The following is a 20,253-nucleotide window of genomic DNA, read 5'->3' as shown; positions in this document are numbered from 1 at the left end:
GTGTGTGTGTATGTGTGTCTGCGCGCGCCCCCTCCCCGATGAGCCTTTTCCGCAGCCACGGGCAGCGGGCCACCGAGGACCACCTCTAGGGCGGCCGCGGCGCAGCTCGCCCCGCGCCCCAGCCCCGAGCTCCCTCCTCCCGCGCCCCGGCCTCACTGTGCAGCCTAAACGCCCGTAACACTGCCACATTTCTTAACATCTTGGAGAGGGAGGCGGAGTGGAGAGAGGCGGAGAGAGGAAGGGGGCAGGGAGCCGAAATAAAGGTGGTTTCCTTTTTTGGCAGCCGGTTTTGCTTTTGTTGAGCGCTAAACCTCTGCTCCCTTAAAAATTATCCTCGGAAGAGGACATCCTCCCTTTTCTTTTCCGGTTTTTGAGCCGCCTGTCCTCCAAGCCTGACGGGGAGAGAGAACGTAGTAAACGAATTGCCACCTTAAATCCGCAGTGCGGGTGTACGGAGCGGTCGGGTTCATTGTGTTTATGGGGCCGGCTGAAATGTGTGGAATCCGGGGAAGGCGAGCGCCGAGAGGGGCCGGGCTGGGGCCCCGCCTGCGCCGGCCTGCGCCCTGCCTGCCCCTTGCGCCCGGTGTGTGTAACGTTAGCCAGGAGGGAGAGATCCTTGTGGCTGCCCTCTTCCGATCCCAGATCCTGTCGTAAGTCGCCGATGGCTGCCCGGCTTCCTAACTCCGCTCACACAGCGTCTCCCGACGCCATGGAAATGCGTCCCGAGTGCGCCCCGGCGGCCGCGCTCTCCACGTGGACCCCCACTGACTACCACTCCGTGCGGGGGGACTCGCAAAGTACGGTCCCCCAAAGTACGCCTGCCCCAGCAACCTTCTAGAGAGGAGACGTGGAGCTTGGCTTAACGGGAAGCGGGTCGTGGTTTCTCGGTTCCTGAGTGCTGGGCTCTTTTCTCTGGAATTACGCAGGCCCTCCCTTTCCAGGTCTGGGGCGAATCCTGCTCGTGTCTATCGCTTTTTCTCTCTGGCCTGGCTTCTCCCGTACTGAGCCCCAGGTCATACTCGAGGATGCCGCGCGGGCCACGCGTGGGGTGGCCTTGCTGTCCCCAAGGGGCAGCAGACTTTGATTTATGAGCAGGCAGGCTCCCCATCCCCACGCCGGGTCCTAGCCGCAGCGCGAGGTCCGTCGGGAGGTCCTCGGGCGGGCATAGGCGCCACTCCCCGGCGTTCACTCCTCCCTTCTGCTTCGTCCCCAGGGGAAGGCGACCGGCCGAAAAGCTCCGCTGTGGCTGAGAGCGAAGTTTCAGAGACTCTTATTTAAACTGGGTTGTTACATTCAAAAAAACTGCGGCAAGTTCTTGGTTGTGGGCCTGCTCATATTTGGGGCCTTCGCGGTGGGATTAAAGGCAGCTAATCTGGAGACCAACGTGGAGGAGCTGTGGGTGGAAGGTAAGCAACCCGCGCCCCTTCCCTTCCCTCCCCTCCACTCCATGGGATGAAGACATTCGCAAGCGTGTACCTAGGGCGCGGCCGTGGCCAGCGCAAGCCCCCTGCCCGGACGGGGGGGAGTACTGTTTATTGTTTGGGCTCCTGGCCCCGAGCCAGGCCCGCCGACAAAGGCCGCGCTGTGACCGGCTCGGGGCGCCGCACTCCGCTAGGTGTGGGGGGACGGATGGCGAAGGCGCGGGGCCCCTCACGGGACGCACCACTCAGCCCGGCCGGGGGTCCCGTGCCCGCTGCCGCCGCCCGCTCCGGGAGGGCCTCTCCGGCCCGGGATCCCCGGCTCGGCGCCCTTCCCTCTCCCACCCCCACCCACGGCGTCGGGAGAGAAAGGAGCAGGGTGGAGGGAGAGGCCACCCCTCCGGCGGGCGGGAGTGCGCGCGCCCCCGGCGGCCGACGCTGGGGAGGGCTGAGGGCGGGGGGCGGGCGCAGCGCGGGCCTGCGGAGGCGGCGGTGTGTGTGGTCCTGTTTTTGGACAGCATTCAACTCTGGGGGAAAAAAACATTTGTCTCAAGGTACGAAAAAAGAGGGTTGCGGGGGGGAAAAGGAGTTGAAAAAAATGGTAAAGCACAGACTGGAACGCATGTTTGCAAAGTAGATTAATGTTTCCTCGTGGGTGGGGACTTTTTAAATGGAATTATTCTGGAGGAAGGCTGCATTTTGCAGGCAGAGAAAAAAACGTGTGTTAAGAATGGGTTGGAGGGAGGAGCCACGAGAACTTTCCAAGGAAGGGTCCACTAGTCTTTTCATTCAACCTCCGCACTTGGATACTTACCTTAAAAAAAGGAGTTGTAAATTTAGAGTAGGAACCTCCCCCATAGAAACATTTTGCATTCTTTTTTGAGGGTGGGTACCGGGAATCGAACTCAGAACCTCGTGCTTACCAGGCAGGTGCTTTCGGCTGAGCTGTATCCCTGGCCCACATTTTGCATTCTTGTGGTGATCCAGTCCTTGCTCCGTCTGGAAATATTTGACCCCCCTAAACACTGTTTTGAGCATTTCTTTCAAGAGGGGTGGAGGGGAGGATTGGAGTAGCTAATGCGGATGTGTCTGACCAAAAATAACTGGAGCACTCCTTAGTGAAAACTGCCCAAGACAACTTGGAAGCTGAAGAGTTATGCGCATAATTGCTTCATTGATCCCTTTCAGGAGACTGCTGGAGGCTAACTTGGGAGAATATTTTGTTACTTGTACAGTGTTTTGCAAGCCTAAGGTGGACTATTTAGTTGAGAGTGACAGTTAAAGTAATACTGTAGTCCAAATAATTAAGACCAGAAAACATTCCTGCTTTAAGTAGCTTGGCAATTAATACAAAAGTGTTCTTTAGATTGGATCCATTGGGTAATTTCCCTCAGTGTGGTGCTTCATTATCATTGGTAGATGAAAGGAGGGTTTTATTGAGCACCTATTATGCCCCTATCAACAGTTCACTGAGCACCCGATTCTGGTAGGTACTGTAAGGGACTCTGAAGCATGTGAGACACTGCACAGGTTCATGAACTTGAAATGATGACAGTTCCCAGGGCATTTGGACCAAATTTGAGTTTCCCGGTTGAACTGGACCTTGAAGGTTAAATAGAGAAAAAGAACTTCCAGACTGGGGAGACCTAGAGAGAGAGAGGAGGAAGGAGGGTGTTCTAGTAGGGGACTGACACCAGCAGCAGGGTAAAGGGACAGGTCGGGCATGACCCAAGCTTTGAAGTGGTGTCTCTGGCTAACTGCAGACAGCTTCTGTAAGTTCATACTTACGTTTGCTTTGCCAGTCAATGATAGGTCTAAAAGAGAGGTAGGTAATATGATTTATCTTAACGTTGAATATTTGTATCAAGAAATACGTTTGTGCATCTATAACTCATTTCATGACCCGGAGAAAGAGAAATGTGCTTTGTAGCAGTCTTAAGTGGGTTCCAGTTCGATGAGATTTTTATCTCGGACCACAGACTTATTTCAACCTCTGCATTCCTTTTGGTTTTCCCCTTGCAGTCTTCAGGGCTCCACAAATGCTAAGGAAGTGCTCCACCACTGACCTGCTGAGCTCCTCTGCATTGGCGATTTCTGCATGGCGCACTAGTTCTTAGGCTCAATGCTGACTTATCGGCAACTGCCATGTTCCAGGCACTTTTATATTTTTACAACTCCAGAAAGTAGCTATTATTATCTTTATTTTTATAATATAGGTTAAATAATATTTTACATAGAATACTTATTGTCCCATTTTACAAATGAAAAACTGGGTCATCTGTGTGTCTCTATGCCTGCTTGGCCTATTGACGACCTGCCCCTTGATCTCCTGTGTCCTTGACTTTGTTTGATCTGACATTCATTCATTCAGTGCTAGGTTCTTCTGTAGAAGCACAAGTTTGATAAATGCAGGTGCACCCAACCAGGGAGGCTGATGCACAGTTGGATAGTTTTATTTTCAGTTCAGATTAGAGGTAACTATGTGGAGCTCTTGTTTATGATACAGTGAGTTTAGGGTTTGTGTCAGCAGGCAGTATACTTATGTACTCCTATCCTTTCAGGAGTAAGAATTGCCTGCCATCCTAGATAGAAGTGGAGATTCATGAATTAAAATGAGTAACAACTCCAAATTTGGACCCACTTTGTGCTTCTGTCTCTGGAGTCATTCTTCATCACTTTTAGCAAAGAAGTGTGTTACATGATGCCTTCTTAGAAGAGACTATAAAGGTTCTAAGCATGAACTTTTACACAGAGTGGGTGCTACACACATAAACCAGATGAGTACACATTGCATATTTCTCTGGTTAGAAAGCATAGAAGGGAGGAAGCATAAAATTTTCAGAGAAGGATGCTGAAGGACAGTTTGGAAAAATGCCGTTCTGTGATTCTGTGATATTTGACACATACAGACCCAGTTAGCTTTCTGTTTATGTGTGTATGTACATACGTATCTTCCCATGTATCAAGATATACTGGTATTTTTAATACTGCTAGCAAATCGAGGGAGCCAATGAATAGCTTCATCTTTAATTTGACTTAATGTTTTACCATGCTGGAGAAGTATGGTTTTGTAAAGAGAGTTTGAATACATTAGCCTCAGTATACAGACCAACATAATCTACGGATGTATGTATGACATAACATACACAGGCAAGCATAGGTGAAAGAACTTTCTGATTCTATCAATGTTTATATGATTGCCTTTTAAGAAACTGCCAGCTACATGTTTGATGCCAGCTTGGGCCTTGGGGTTATATTATTTGCAAGTCACAAATGCCAAATCTGCCCTGCTTGTGAATTGAGGGATGAGATTTGGTGAAGAATAGATGGCGTGACATGGTGGCCATGTGCTGTTGCAGACAGTGATGGTGGCAGTGGGGACAGACTCTGGTTGTCACTTAAAAATAGTAGCAGTCACTAAACACATGTTCAGTGTGCCTCCTCTGTACAGAGCACTGGAACACTGCCGAAAACTGGAGAGAGGGCTGGTGAAAAGCCACAAACCCTGCCCTGGGGGAACCTCCGCCCATCAGGCACACCAACCCATATGTGGGTGGTTACCATGCAGGGTGGCCCTGCCAAGACGGCAGGGAAGTTAGGGATGCCTTTTAGGGTGGCTCCAAGAGGAGGCCTGAGCCAGGCACAGCGGGTGGGGAGGAAGGGTGGGAACATCCAAGCAGCAGGAGGAGAGAGGTCTGTAGGTGGCCTCCATCCTCACCTCCAGTCTGTGAGGGCAGCGAGGTGGAAGTGGGAGGCCCGAGGCTGGGAAGGTCTGCAGGGTTCTACTGCAAGTGCCAAGTTGTCTGTCTGTCTGGTGATCGGTGCAAGTGTCTTTGGCTTCTAACATCCTTCCTGGTATCGTAAAGGTTTTTGCCTATATCTCGAGATGTAGAAGAAAACATTCATTTTTAATCTTGACCATTTCTCTGCTGGCGTTTTGTTAGCAGATTTGTTTTATGTTTTGTTTTGTTTTGTTTTGTTTGAGACATGGTCTCAGTACATATTCCGGGCCAGCCTTGCACTCGAAATGATCCTCCTGCCTCAGCTTCCCAGAGTGCTGGGATTACAAGCATGTGCCACCAGGCCTGGCTTTGTTTAGCAGTTCTGTTCTCCTGTTCCTCCTTAATACCTGTTTTCCTTCATATCAACCCCTTGCTAACCGTCTGTCTGACACGAGTTTGTCATCAAGACTCTGCAGTGACAGAATGTTCATTTACCTGGGTTTTTTGTTTTTTCTAAAAGCTTGCCTAGTCCTTGGCCTCCTTTTGGCAAAGGGTAACAGGCTTGAAATGAAATCCATATTGCCTTGGTGTTTGGTTATTAATTGCTCTGAAGGCCAACATCAAGCAGGGAGGACAGTGACAGTGGTCATACATTTAAAAAGAGAAATGGAAGATTTTTCTAAATATATGCATGCTGTAGATAAGTGCCGTCTCATTCGTACCCTCAATAGCATTATGTGTTTGAACCTGGGCACTAAATTGTAGGAGACCTTTGAGATTTAGCCTGCTACTGTTATTTTTCAGCTTTGGCCCTATTGAGATTTGGGGCTGGAAATCCTTTGTTGCTGGAGGCTGTCAGGTGTCCTATGGGCTATTTAGCAGCATCTTTGGCCTCTGCACACTAGATGCCAGTAGTGTCTTCCTAGTTGTGTCACCAGAACGTTTGCACTTATTGACAGCTGTCTCTGGGGAAGAGGGAGGATTGCACAAAATCACCTCAGTTGAGAACTCCTGTTTTAAAGAATAACTCCAGCTATAGAAGATCCACGCTGTGCAGACACAACACTTATGACAGAGGAGGGCTACACACACAACAGGGGTTTGATCATTTAAAACAAATCTCCCATCCCATCCTTATATTCACTGACCAGCTGAGCCATGTATTTCATTTCATCTCATGCTGCTGATTTAAATATTTAATTTTTCCCCGAGAATGATGTTAAACATCAAAGTAAAAATACCCTGTGGAGAGATGAAGAAGGCCACAGGGAGTGGGGGCTGTATTTGAGTACTTTTTGCACAGTTTCCTTCATCCACAATAGGCCGAACACTTTCACCAGGCCTTTTAAGAAAGCTTTAATAGGAAACATCGTATTGAAATAACAGCCCGTTCCAGGAGCCCTGAGTAGTGCTTTTGCTCTTTGGTGGTCTTGGCCTCCTCCAGATGTTTCCGTCACAGCCCACTGTTCCCGTGGTGTCCTCACTTAGCGGGGTAGGGGAAGCACTGGTGGGAATCAGCCAGGAGGGGACAGTGGGCTCTGCTCCCCTCCTTGTTATCGCCCCGTGTTCTGTTCCTATGGGACAGTGGGCTTTGGGGCATTTCGCAAGTGACATAAAGACAGTGACGTGCAGCTCCCTTCTGTTCCCTGCTTTAAAAATAGCAGACAGCCTCAAGTGCCTCCTACCCAGGGCAGTTGTGTGCCCCGAGACTCTCCCATACCATCCCTCTGTGCTGCCTGCCAGTCTTGACCCTTCGTACCATTGGGCCAGCGTCGGGGGTGTTCGTACACTAACGCCTCTTGGAGGAGGTTCCAGAAGATGACAGCTTCCAGATGTATGATCTGCCTGATGGGTTTGTTTAGGTTATGCACCACAGCTGATGCCGAGATGAGTGCTGGCTGGACAGGCGATGGGAGATTTGTCTGGTTTCCACAATGCCATGTTTATATTTCATTTGGATTTCTCCCTCAAAGCTGACCTGCCTGTGACCCCCCAAACCCTGTCCACTTGGGGCGAGCTGGAATTTTACTTCTCATGTTGGAGGATGGAGGGAACACAGTTCTGCAAGGAAAGGGGCTTCTCGTGCAGTTGCCTCCCACCTGGTCCATGTCAGGTGTCTGCCTCGATTGAGCCCCTGAAGAGGATGCTATACCACTTCCAGCTCAGGGGATACACTCAACTTTAAAAGTTCTTTTGGTTTTTAAAATTATGGAAATATTTTAAAATTATTTTTAAAGGGACCAGATTTAATTGAGGCTGTTTTGCATAAAAGTATTTTTAAAATATTCTTTTTACCATTTTGGTACTCTTTAGGAAGAGAAAAGGTTGAGAATTCCAGCTGTGTAAGACATGCCTGAAAGTCAATGTCTGCATGAGTTTGTTAGTGTAATACACCTATTTACTGTGGCCCTCACTGGCTTCCTGACCTCTTTCCGTTCCTTCTTTCCTCCTTCTTTCTGTCTCTTCCTTTTCCCTTTTTCCCACCCACTCACTCACTCAAACTGTTCCAGTCATTTGCTCCCAACTGGGGCTCTGGAGTTACTACTGTGGGATCTGAAATGGTCTTAAATCTAATGAACCACAGACAGGAGGGAATCAGAAAGTGTATTATTGCACACTGGCTGCAGGAGATGCTAGAAGCAGAGCTGCCATTTACACCTTTGGGCTTATCTTGTTTAGGGTTGGTTCCAAGACCATGCTCTTTGATGGGATCTTGTCAGCAGAAGATAACACTTCTGCTATTAAAGATTGAGAACATTTTTATGGACTTTTGAGGTGAGCTTAGAATGCATTGGCAAGTTCTTTGTATACTAACCAACAAAAGAGCATGAGAAATAAGTTTTGGTCCCCTGTCCTTACTGTGGCATATGAAATAGGGAAGAACTCTTCAGTCTTGTTACATTTTTGCGTTGCTAGGTGAAATGTGAGACATGACTTTTCTACCCAAGCACCCTGCTTTCAGCCTTTCCCTGCTGTGAAAGCCAATGAGCAGATTATTTATTTTTTTGTTTTGGTACCGGGAATCAAACTCAAGATCTTGTGCTTGCCAGGCAGGCGCTTGTGCCACTGAGCTATATATCCCCAGCCCGCAGAGTTTAGATAGAGTTCGAAGAGGACAGATTTCCTTTTCCAGATTTTGGCTGACTTCATAGTATTAGATGTTCCAGCCTCGTGAGAGGTCTTGGTGGACATCCCAGAGAGCAAAGGGTTTTGCTGGTGAAGGCACTTCGCCTGGTCAGGAGGAAGCTCCTTGGAATCTGTTCAGTGGTAACATTCTTAGAATTCACAGATAAAATCAGGGTCATCAAACTATAAACACTTCTAGTGCTTATTCTTTGCTGCCAGTCTCTGAATTTGAGTGCTTTATAATAACTAGAATCTTTTTTAAAAAAGTTTCCCCACCTTTACACTGCATTGTGTAATTTTTTTTTAACAGATGCATGTGTCTTTTAACTGGTTTTGACAGAAATAATTAGCTTTCCAAACAGGAGAATGCAGTCATTGAGAACTTATTAACTGTTCAGTGGGTTTTTGGAGTCTAAGTAGAGAAAGATGCACCCTTCCTCGGCCCTTCAGAAAAGACTGTACCTGTCATGCTTCATTTGGGGTTTAGAGCACAGTTGAGAAAACAGTTGTCATGCATTAAAGAAACTGTGTCGCTGGTGGGCAGTCAGGCTCCTTCTAATGAATGACAAGTTTGTTGTTGGCGAGATTTATAATATGGAGGCAGGACCTTGTTTCTAATCCAGAAATCCAGGTGCAAGTTGCCCCTAATCATCCAAACTGCATGTGGGTCCCGTAAGGCCACTGGCTATGAAGGCAGGGTCAGTGAGCAGCCAGTCCTATATCATAGCACATGCTTTATTTATTATTGTTAGGATAAATGAAAAGAAGCAGTACATTCACTCAGTTTAGCAACCAAGATAGTTTGCAATTACTGATGAAACATGTACTGAAGTAAGCACAAGGAACTGGAAATGGGCTTTGTTAAGTCAAGGTGCAGATTTTTTTTTCCCCCTTAAATCGTTGCTTAAGGGCTTCTGGCCCCTGGCTCAGGAATCCTGCCCAAAAATGCCAGATGTGTTACACAGTGGAGTACTGCAATGTAAACACTGCCCTGTGCCATGAGGCAGGGTGGTCCATCTCCTATTTAAGAAGAACAGGAGAGTGAGGGGAGAGGGGCGGGCCCTCAGCTTTGCAGTGAGGACAGTAGTGGTAGTTGTGTTTTTGGCTGCACAGTGAAGATCTGGAACTACAAAGCCAGATATATGAACAGTCTGGAATAGCAACTCGAATTGGTATGCCAAAGAGAGCAAGATGTGGCTTGGTTAATGTTACCTCATAGGGTCAGATACATTTAGAAACATTGAGCAGGAACTGGGAATGTAGCTTAGTGGTAGAGCCCTTGCCCAGCATTGTGAGGCCCTGGGTTTAAGCACTAGCTCCGCACATAGAGAAGTCTTGAGCAGAAGTGAGGAGTGGGTTGGAAAAAAGCTATGGTCATCCTAGCAGCATCCTCCTTGCCGTCTGTCTTAATTAAATTGAAAGGTGAGAGGAAGCCAGGCCAGAAGACCCGGCCTGCCTTCCTTCACACCATCCTGCAGTGTCAGAGCCTGCTCAGTGGGTTCACCTTCTGCCTGCACACTTAAGATTTATCACAAAGCTGCTGCTCTGGTGTTTCGTAGCCCTAGGGGGTAGCACAAGGTAAGATGCAAAAAACAAAGCTGGCTTCTGTTTTCTGGGTTGAAGTGAAGAGTCTGCTAATAATGGTACATGGAGGTGAGAAAGGAGCTGGGCACTTTCGGGCATCCTGTAGTCACATGGGTTTTACAGAGCTGCAGGCAGCTAAAAGAAGTGGAATGCCTTAACTTTTTCTGTGCATCCCTGACACTCAGCAGTTCTTAGGCTGACTGAACTCAGGGTTTTAAAACAAAAGTAACATGAACACATTTCATGAGTTAGGAAGAAATCAGAGTTCCTTTTGAAGTTAGTTGGTTGTGTAATTAGCCGCACTAATGTTACCCTGGTTTAAGAGATTCATTCTGTGAGTGATGTGAGAAAACTGCTTCAAGAAATGGTAATAACAAAAACAGGAATTTTGAAATTAAGGAAATGTAGCGTTTTTGACCCACCACCACTTTCTTTTTTGAATTCTACCATCTTCCCCACCCCTGCTCCCTGATCTCCTTTGCTTCCTTGGTCAGAAGCCAGTAACCACAAAACAGGCGAGCGTCACACACAGTCCCTTCCTAGATAGAGGTTGTCTTAAGAAAAAAAATGTTCCTAACTGCCTCTGAAATTATTTATTTCCTCATACCTGAATTTTTTCCCCCATGAAGTTCACACACAATTGCAATGAGCAAGAAATGATAAATATTATACCATCATTTTAGTCTATATGTGGTTGGGGGGAATTACACATGTTTAATACCTTGCTTAATTGCAAACAAAGCTTGCAATTTGAGAGAATTGGGATTAGGGCTAAATATCTATTAACTGCTCTTTCCAGAGATTTGGGGGGTAGGATGACCCTTTTTCTCCCCCCCCCTTTTTTTAATAGGCTACAGTTTCACATGGCTCCCAAAAGAAATCTCTCTCCCTTTTTGTTTCCCACACCAATTGATTTATCATTTTGCTTGCAAGCAGATCCAGAATGTTAGGGCAAGAACACACTCACTTTTTTCTCGTAACTTTTTTGTTGCGGACCGAAACCAGTTGACTTGAATAAATTTTTTTGAGGCCTGAATGTAGCCAGCAACGTGGAAAAATCTTGCCATTCAGGGCCATCTGAATGTACATTTCAGCCACACAGTAAGCTGCATTGGTAGGCACTGGACTGCTAAATACAACCATTTTTCGCAGCAGCGAGTTAGACAGGTGATTAGCATAATTAGCACCGAGCAGCTATACATATGGTAATGCTGAGTGTGTAAATGCCAGCTGCGGTGTAAAATTTATGTCAGGGGTCGGCAGGGCTGTGCGAAAGTATTGTGTTCCAGCTGCAGGTCAGGGCCGCCAGAGCTTACCTCCTTTTCTCTTGTTGGTGAATACGCCAAACAGAAGAGAAAGAAATATAACAGATACAGCTTTGATGGAACAGCCCAGTTCTGTGCAAGAGGGACTGTCCTATAAAATGCTCACACACACACACACACACTCATGCACACTTGCAGGAATCGCATTACTTTCTCTACAATTCTATTTACTTCCTGCAGGATTCAGATGAGTGGAGGCCCAGAATGGGAGGTTTGTATAGGTAAATGGGCCAAATGATTACCTTGAAGGAGGAATTAATTGCTCACTCAAGTTTTCAAGGGTTGAAAGTTGTTTTTGTTTTCCTCCCTATCTTCTATCCCCCCCCCAACCATTCCCACAGTGAGTCTCCTACCCACATTGTTTTTCTTCGCATTAAGTAGTGGTGCTGGGGCCTCTGTGGTTGGGATCCTATTTGACCTTCAGAAGACAAAGATTTGTAAGCCTTGGACAGAATATAAGGTTTCTTCCCTGGGACTCTTCCCAAACTGTTTGACTGGTTTTTAAGAAAAGTCTAGGTTTTGTTTTGTTTTTTTGTTTTTTGTTTTCCCCCTTTTGATAGGTTTTTCTCCCCTTTGGGCAACTATACTTTTTCTCCTTTCCACCTACCACCATCAGACCCATTGAATTCTTTATAGATTAAAAGAGTCACATAGGTTTCTTATTTGAAAGGACCGTCCTTGAATAGCTCACACGCTTTGCAGTGCGTGCTGGGGGAATTTATTGCTATGAAGAGTTCATACATTTTGCCCTTGAAACATTCCCCCCGCCCGCCCCAGCGCGCTTTTGCGTGGTGGTTGTAAGAAGTGTTGACAGAATATAGTTCACACCCCGCTGACCTTGCGATGAAACTTCCTCACGGCACCAGGGGGTCCTTATGTCCTGGCCCCTAATCCAGCTAATCCTGATGGCAACAAAATCATGAAAGTGGCCCTCAGTGATGCGAGTCTCCTGCACAGATGCAGAGGGAAGGAACGTTGCGGGAGATCGATCGGGCCAGCGCGGTGTCCTCAGAGGCCAGGGTGCTGCGTGCAAAGGTGGTGATTGCATTGTCCCCCCTCCCCCTCCAAGGCCTGCTGAAGTAAGAGGCCAATGAAAAGAGGCCCCAGCCGGCTGGATAATGGCAAGAAGACTGTGCAGTGCTGAGAGGTGATGTCAGCCCCACAGAGGCTGGGAGAAGGGAACCAGGGTTAATGGTATGCAGCGGCCTGAATGCTGTCATGAAGAGCCCAAGACCAAACACTTGGGTTTTGCTGTCATTGCGTTGCTTTCTGTTTTTATTTTTTAAAATGAAAATGCTAGGTCTCAGTAAGAACGCATACCTTGGTAAAATGATGCTCTCCTGGTTCTTGGGTTCTGCTGCTTGGCCAGGCGTTGGCCCTTCCTGGGTGTCCTCACTTCCTCCAGAATGGTGTGATTGGCTGGTAGCACGTGAAATTCAGGCGAGGTCATGGTAGAACTAAGGGCAGTTTACGGCTTGAAAAGCATGTGGTTAGGGCTAAAGAATGCTTCTGGCCATGGGAGGTGCTTGTCTTTGATGGAGTTGTGCCCAGCCGTCACTGCCACTGCCCCAAGTCACCGCTGTGACAGATGCAGTGTTGTCTCGGGAGCTGATGGCCCTGGGACCTGCCACAAAGTGCTAGGCTGACCTGATTGCCTCCGACAGGGGTGAGGGTTGGTCTCCGGAAAGCCACACAGAGGAGACAGCCTGGGGGGTGGGTAGCAGATGGCCCCCAAGCTGTGGCCCGGGGAGTGGGGGTGGTGACATAGGCACATGGGCACTCCTGAGATTGGCTAGTCCCTAGTGTGGTCCACGCGTGAGTGTGAGCCAGGTATCAGAGGCAGATACACGGGCTGTCTGATTCTAGCATTCCCATGGCAACACCCACGGACCCACACTCACAAGAAGAAAACAGCACAGTACGGGAAGTGGCATTTGGCTTGTTGTGAATACAAGAGGTGGGTGGGGGAAAGCGATACAACTCACAGTCCAGGAGTTTCCAGCCAATTGCCCAAATTACTGAATATTCACTTTTCAGTGTAAAAGATGAGCCTGAGCTAGTAATTTTGCAGTTACACCCTTTTGGAGATTTGTACTTTTTCGTACCCACAATAAGCAATCGAGAAGGAAAGACCTGAAAGCGGGGGGTGGGGGGGTGGTTGAGGCTGTGAGATAATTCATGGGATTAATCAAATGCAAATGCCAGGCTTGCATATACACAGACCCCATTTTCCTAATTGGACTCTGAGTGGGTACTTTTTCAGGCTGAAAGGGTCATTTGTTTTGACCGATTGACTTTTTGAGGCTTTCGGGGGGAATTAATATCTTGTACAGATGACTGCCTGTTCCCAGGACTCGGTACTGAGGCCATTCATTCACTGATACTTGCATCACAGTCTGAGTGAGTGCCATCCCCTGGTGGCCTCTGTGCCAGAGGTACACGGACAGGAGACATTTGTCCCTCCAATCATTTTTGTATGGCTGATGGTGGGTTTTTGCCTAACAAGTTTTGTGAAGATGCCACAGGCGTTATACTCTGTGGAAAAGCCTGTGCTGAGAAATGATGCCACAGTGGGTTGGAGTAGTGCTGGCCCAGAGGTAGGGCCCCCTTGGTTGAATGGTTTCCCATTACAACTGGCTTTTTTTTTTTTTTTTTTTTCCTCTTTGCAAAACCATGCTTAGTTTGATTTGAGAAGAAGATGAACAGAGCCTGATCAAGAAGTTACTTGCAGAAGTGGTACTGTTTTTACCCTAGCCTTAGATTTCTGGAGAACAAGATGTGGAATTTATAGTTAAAGATGGAGACTGCTTGTGTTTCCCTGGTGCCCTCATCTCACGGCCATCTTCAACACAGGCTCCTTGGGGGACCAGAAGAAAAATAGGGCAGCCTGGCTGAAAAAAAGTTAATGTTCTCAGAGACAGAGGGAAACCTCAGAGGCTACATCACTGTCCTTTAAATAGGAGTCCTGTACCTGTTTTCTTAATGCATTCTGTAAGTTCTAGCTAGTGTAGTCTATATGTGGAACCTGGCCCTCCCTAGACCTCAGTTCTCAGATGATTAAAGGTCACTTCTGCCTCTTACTAGCAGAGTGACCTTGGGTAAGTCACCCGACAATTTTTCTCGGAAGTTAGTCTGCACTGCAAACAGATCTGTGTTCTGTAGCCAGTGAGTTAATGGACACGGGCTGGACACACAGGTAAAGGCTCCTGTAAGTTTTCCATACGTTGTCATATCGTCCTTACACCACCCTACCAGGTAATTTTGTGGCATTTTTGTTCCCATTTTACTGAGAAAGTTAGTGAGGTGCGATGGTGTCAGGGATGTGTCCCAGATGTCCCTGCCTTAGTGGGGATCCCTTGAACCCTATGGTCGAAGACAGCTGGCCCCAGCTGCACGGAGGAGCAGCAGCAATCAGAATATTTCTGAGGAGATAAATTGAGTTCAAGGGCTCTGCAGATGGAAAATGTCACTCAAGTGTAAAAGGTGACTTTGTGTCCCAGGGTTTTTGAGTTTTCTTTAGAGATGTCCGTTGTTGTTTTGTCATTAAGTTGTTGTATTTGCAGGATGAGGAAGGAGACTGAAGAGAACTGAAGGCTGTAATGGAGATAACTTTGCAGTCTCCCTGCCTCAGCCTCCCAAGAGTGCTGAGATTACAGGCCTATGCCAGTTATGAACAGCCCTGGGCTGTCACTTTGCTGTGATTTAGGATAAGCTTTCGCTAGGGTAGCCAGCAAAAGGCAGGTGAGTCTATGAGTTTGCTCTGCCTGGAGGAGTTTCTGTTTCCTGTGGCTTGCTCCCACACACCTTGGGTGAGTACAGTGTAAGAGCATATGAATGCTGTGCAGTTTGTATGACCCAGATCTACTGAGGAGGAGCTAAGTCTACACCACAAGCAGCAAAGGAATGACTTACTGCAAGCTTACCAGGCTTTAGCTGCGCCTGCCCGCCTCTCTCCCTGTAGTAGGCAAACCTTAGGGCTTTGATTGGCTGATTCCTCTACTGGAAGAATATTCTTTCCCGAACTTTCCAGTCACCTAACCCTTTGGGGCTTCCCAGCCACCCTGTTTGAAGTAGCCTGGCCTCTTCCCCACCGTCCGACAGGGCATCACCACCTTCACTTGTCACACCATAAGGTTAGCTTCATGGTTTGCTGTACGTTGCCTGTGGGTGTCACTGGTTCTTGTCCACCAGTGTGGTTCCCCCTACGGCATATCCACAAAGATTTGCTGGATGAATGAATGAATGGTCTGAACAACTACTGATCAAATAAACTGAATGGTAACTAAACTTCATGGTAGTTAATGACTTGCTTTGTAACACCATCCATATTGGGTTAAATTCAAATGGAATGTTAGGTAAGGTATAATAATATAATAATAACGTGAAAATAAATTTAACAGCAGTCCTTAAGTAAGATATAGCATATAGATGGTTGAGAAAATGCTAGAATTATTCAGCAACTCTAGTTGTTCGGTCAGTTTATCAATAATCTTATCTTGGTGGAAACTGACGGACCCTGGTAAGGCATTTGTGTTTATCATTAGAGCAAAGAGATGGAAGAGCAAAAAGGTTTTCAGTTCTACAGACATGGCAAATACATTTATTAAAATAGGTGTTTATTTTAGTGTAGATCATAAAAACGTGATGGAACGTATTGAGATATATCTTGGAAATAGCATCCCTTCTGGAAACTTTCAGGATAAAACCGTTGATCCATTGGGAGATTGGTCTGGAAGAGTCTATACAAGATCCCTTACATTTTACTTCTGTGAAAGAAAGTGCTGCTCTGTAGCAGCCTGTAAAGTCACGTGCTGGGCTAAAGTCTGAGGGGGCAGGGAATTAGAAATGATTTCTCGGTTGGGGGCATTAGATGTGATACTGCTAGAAAAAAAGGCTGGGGTTGAGTGAAAGTTGGGATGAGTTCCTTAAGGTGCAGCTCTAGCTCTTCAGAAGTGAGCTCTGGACTAAGAATAGGCTTTTTTAGCTTCTAACACTAGTTCACCCTATATAATAGGATGTGGATTGAGTCAAACAGGAGTTAATTGGTTGAAAGTCAGCTTTAATTGGTTCAAAGTCAGCTTTAGGTAACATTCAGGCAGCAGTAAGCAAGACTGCCCTCAAGCAGCTTTAGTAGGCATTTAGGGAAAGAATTGCCAGCAGCATTATGTAAATGCATCCTCAGGCGAATTGTTTCCCAGAGATTGTTTGTAGGGCAAGGGGTGGAGCCCAGACTCTCGGTGCTGCTCAGAGGGTGCTCTACAGTGAGCCACCCACCCCATTCTCCTTATTTGTCTTATTATCTTGTCTGCACTTTTTATGAACACCCCCCATCCACACACACACTCCTCACACCTCAGGCTTCGCTAGTGTCCTTGCCCTCTGCAGAACTTTCACAGAGGGCCTTGCCAGCCTGTGACTCTACTAGTTTTCCTAGTGAGAGCATTATATGCTTTTTCCCTGCCCTCTTGTTTATAAGATATGCCAAGAGAATTAAACACCCTGCTGTTCTCAGTACTTATTTACTTACTCAAACGAAATGTTTATGTCCTTGAATACTAAACTTGAAGAAGAAGGATTCCTTCTCATGGGAAAACTAGGATCACTGAGTTCTTTCTAAGCTAGAGCTAAAGGCCTGCTTTTCAGAACTGGCTGCATCTGCCCTGGGGCACATGTGCCTGGGGAGAAAGCTCTGGGGTCCTCTTGCTCCATCTGTCTTCCCCAGATGCTGCCCACCACAGGGCTAGCATCGGTCCAGCACAGAAATAGGAGATAAGCCTAGGTCTGAGGCTATAAAAAGGAGAAAGAGAAACAGTTTGCAGGAAGTGTCAGTGGTGCTGTGCCTTTTGGGTGGCCTGGGCCAGTTTTGGGTGGGCAGCCCAGTCTCCTATAAAATCACTTGGGGTGCTTCTGGAGCACAAGTGATTGAGAAACTGCACCTATGTTTTCTAGATGCAACCAGGTGAGTCTTAATAGAAGCAAGTTCCAGGGCCTGCCTGCAGTGGCCCTGGCTGATGGATTCTGTTCCTCTTCTGTGGGGGCTCTGACTTGAATCACACAGATCTTCTGCAAAGTTGTATGCTGAACACACACTCACTGCCTCTCCTTGTTTCTTTTTCCACTGAGGAGAAACATTTCCTTGTTACCTTTGCCAGATTACTTAGGAGAAGAGTGTAAATTGAAACCATTTATCTTGAAATGTACTGCAGGGGCACATTGTTTATACAAGTGAAAGAAATTGTAACAGCGTTATTTGGTCTGGTCTGTAAGGAAAAGGTGTCTCAAGTTTTCCTGCTGCTGTAGCATGGTCTGTTAGTTAGAACCTGCACAAAGCACACCTCCAGGAGGTGTGCCTCAGTGACACGCGGGGCAGCTGACGGCCACAGTAAGTAACTGAATATATTTATCATTCATAAAGTTTGCATTCATGATACAATGCATGTTACTGCTCAAAGATCAGCCTGTTCCATGACCCGAGAACCTGGTTGGTTGTGAGATAAGGAGACTGCGTGAATCGGTGGTCATTTTTGGTGTTCTAATTGAAACTTGCCCATGTTTGTCAGTTGGTGGCCGAGTAAGTCGTGAATTAAATTATACTCGCCAGAAGATTGGAGAAGAGGCTATGTTTAATCCTCAACTCATGATACAGACCCCAAAAGAAGAAGGTGCTAATGTACTGACCACAGAAGCGCTCCTACAACACCTGGACTCGGCACTTCAGGCCAGCAGAGTCCACGTATACATGTACAACAGGTAAGGACTGCTGTGTTACCCGCAGACACATAGCAGGTAAGGTGGCAGGAGGAGTGGCTGCTGATAAAGTAGCCCTGATGCCCCGGAATATCGGCCTAAATAGCTTCCTCATAAAACTTAGTGTGTAGATACAGTGCTGGTGATTGAACCTAGGACCTCATGCATGCCATGCAAGTGCACAACCACTGGGACATTTTTCTTTTTCTTTTATGGTTCCATCTTGATTTGTTTTTGAACTTCAATAGCAAAGCCAAGGGCCAAGGGCATTACAAGTTGAGCATGTCTTACCCAAAATGACTGGGACCAGCAAGTAGTTCAGTTTTTTCGTTTGTTTGTTTTGCATTTTTGGATGATTTGAACATATATAATGAAATATTTTGAGGCTAGGACTTAGCTGAACACAAAATTTATTTATGCTTCAAATATACCTTAGATGCAAAGCCTAAAGGTAGTTTTAATATACTGCTTGTGGTAATTTTGTGAATGAAACAAAAGCAGCTTTTCCACTTACGTCACCAACATGGTGATTCAAAGAGTTTAGAATTTGGGAGCATGTCACATGATCACATTAGTGTTGCTCGGTCTGTACAGTGTATTTTCAATAAATATGTTTGTGTTGTCCCCAAATAAATGTAGGTCGATCCACTTGGTTGTCTGTATACCCAAACTGCTTCATTGCTCAAGTCTTTCAGTTTTCCCAAACCTAGTATTTTGTTAGCATAGCAGATTATCTTTATTGCCCCAACTGTTGGAGAAGTTACATTTTGAATTGCCTTTAGTCAATTTACAAACAATGCCCAGAAAAGTAATAAAAGAAGAAAAGAAAGACCAAAGGACGTTGTTTAAGGTGTCCACAGTTGGTGCCTGTTCATCATAAAGCAGATAGGGAAGGGGTTTCTTATAGACAGAATAAGGTTCATTCACACACACCACTTTTTAAAAATTCACTCTAGTGCCACAGCTCATGTAATAATGCTGTGGCTAGGGTGAAAGATTGGGAGGAGTTCTGATATCTGATTCATTGTCTGTGAGTGGGTGTTCAGAGTTGTTGATTGACTGACTGTGAGATTGCTACCACTAAACCTCATTTGCAGGGGATGACTTGAGTTGACTTCACCTAATTCCATCCTCTCCCTGAGACCTTCCTAGCTCCTCTGAACTCAGGGATTGACAATTTTTTTTTTTTTTTTTTTTTTTTACAGTGGAGGTGAGGAATTCAGAGCACAGACATATTCAATAGCTAGGGAAAACCAGAGAAAGAAATAAAATTAAGATGTTTACTTTCCCCACTCTTGTATTCCCTGTGGATTTACCTAGTTGGGTTGGGGGATAGGGAACACACTCTAGCTTGAGAGGGGCTTTGGGGAACACCACAACCCAGAACAGGGTACCTGCAAACTAGGTTTATGATTGCATGTGTTCTTCTGGTGGTGCCCAGAACAAGCTCGGATACATGTACTAAAGGGTAAGGGGGAATTGGAGCACGTGGATCAGGCTCTCCAAGGATGCAAAGAGAAGCAGCTAACAAGCCAAGTTTTTTTTGTCAAAGGAGTCCCCAGGGGTGCCTAAAAGTGAGGGTCCAGGTCCATGGTAAACATACACAGCATGCACTTAGTCTAGTGCCCCCTAGGGATGTGGAGCTGGTCACACACTTCCAAGACAAGAGTTGAAGTTCTGTCTTTTTTTCATTTTTTTTGAGGAGGACAGGATCTCAGTATGTAGTTCAAGCTAGCCTTCAACTAAGTGCACAACCCAGGCTGACCTCAGACTCCTACCTCAGCCTTCCAAGTGCAGGGATTACAGGCGTGCATCACTATGCCTGGTCTCAAGCCCTTTTCTTCTGGCACTAAGCTGATGAATGCACAGCAGTATCCTTTAAAAGGTGTAAATAAGACTGGAACAAGTGGTATTGAGGACCTACTAGTGTTGGGTATTCCATGTGAATGCTGTATTGAATTAAAATGTGTGTGAGTGTATACTCACACATACAGTTGGATGGGCAGGTAGAGGGACAGAAGGAAGGGATGGATGGATGGATCAATGGATCGATGGATGGATTGATCAATTGTTGGGTAACATCAGCCCTGCTCTTGGGGAGGAAAGAAATCAACACAGATGCCAGGCACAGGCACTGCTCTCTACAGAAAACGTTCACTGGTCAAACACAGGGTATGGGGGAGGGGAAGGTGACATTTTGAAAGGGCACTGAGACAGATGGGAAGGTTCTGGAGGGAGTCCCAGGAAAGACACCAAAGTGTAGAAACCTCCCTTGGATGAAGACAGCCCTACCTCAGGATACCAATAAGACAGAGCAGTTTGGAAGGAATT

The 20,253-nt window shown here is 46.6% G+C and overlaps 1 protein-coding gene across 1 annotated transcript in view; it reads left to right on the top strand.

Moving 5' to 3' along the window:
* Window positions 1-1,213: 1,213 nt before the first annotated feature.
* Window positions 1,214-20,253, top strand: part of Ptch1 (patched 1) — a gene marked incomplete at its 5' end in the record, with an annotated part of 55,733 nt that continues 36,693 nt past the window's right edge. The window contains 2 exon segments of the mRNA XM_013514312.1: window positions 1,214-1,406; window positions 17,736-17,925. Of these exon segments, the coding sequence (XP_013369766.1) occupies window positions 1,214-1,406; window positions 17,736-17,925 (383 nt within the window).

The sequence above is a fragment of the Chinchilla lanigera genome, unplaced genomic scaffold (assembly GCF_000276665.1).
Source record: "Chinchilla lanigera isolate Chin_1 unplaced genomic scaffold, ChiLan1.0 scaffold00021, whole genome shotgun sequence".
NCBI classification, from domain to species: Eukaryota; Metazoa; Chordata; class Mammalia; order Rodentia; family Chinchillidae; genus Chinchilla; species Chinchilla lanigera.
Note: the sequence above shows the minus strand (reverse complement) of the source record. Positions and strands in the feature narration are given on the sequence as shown.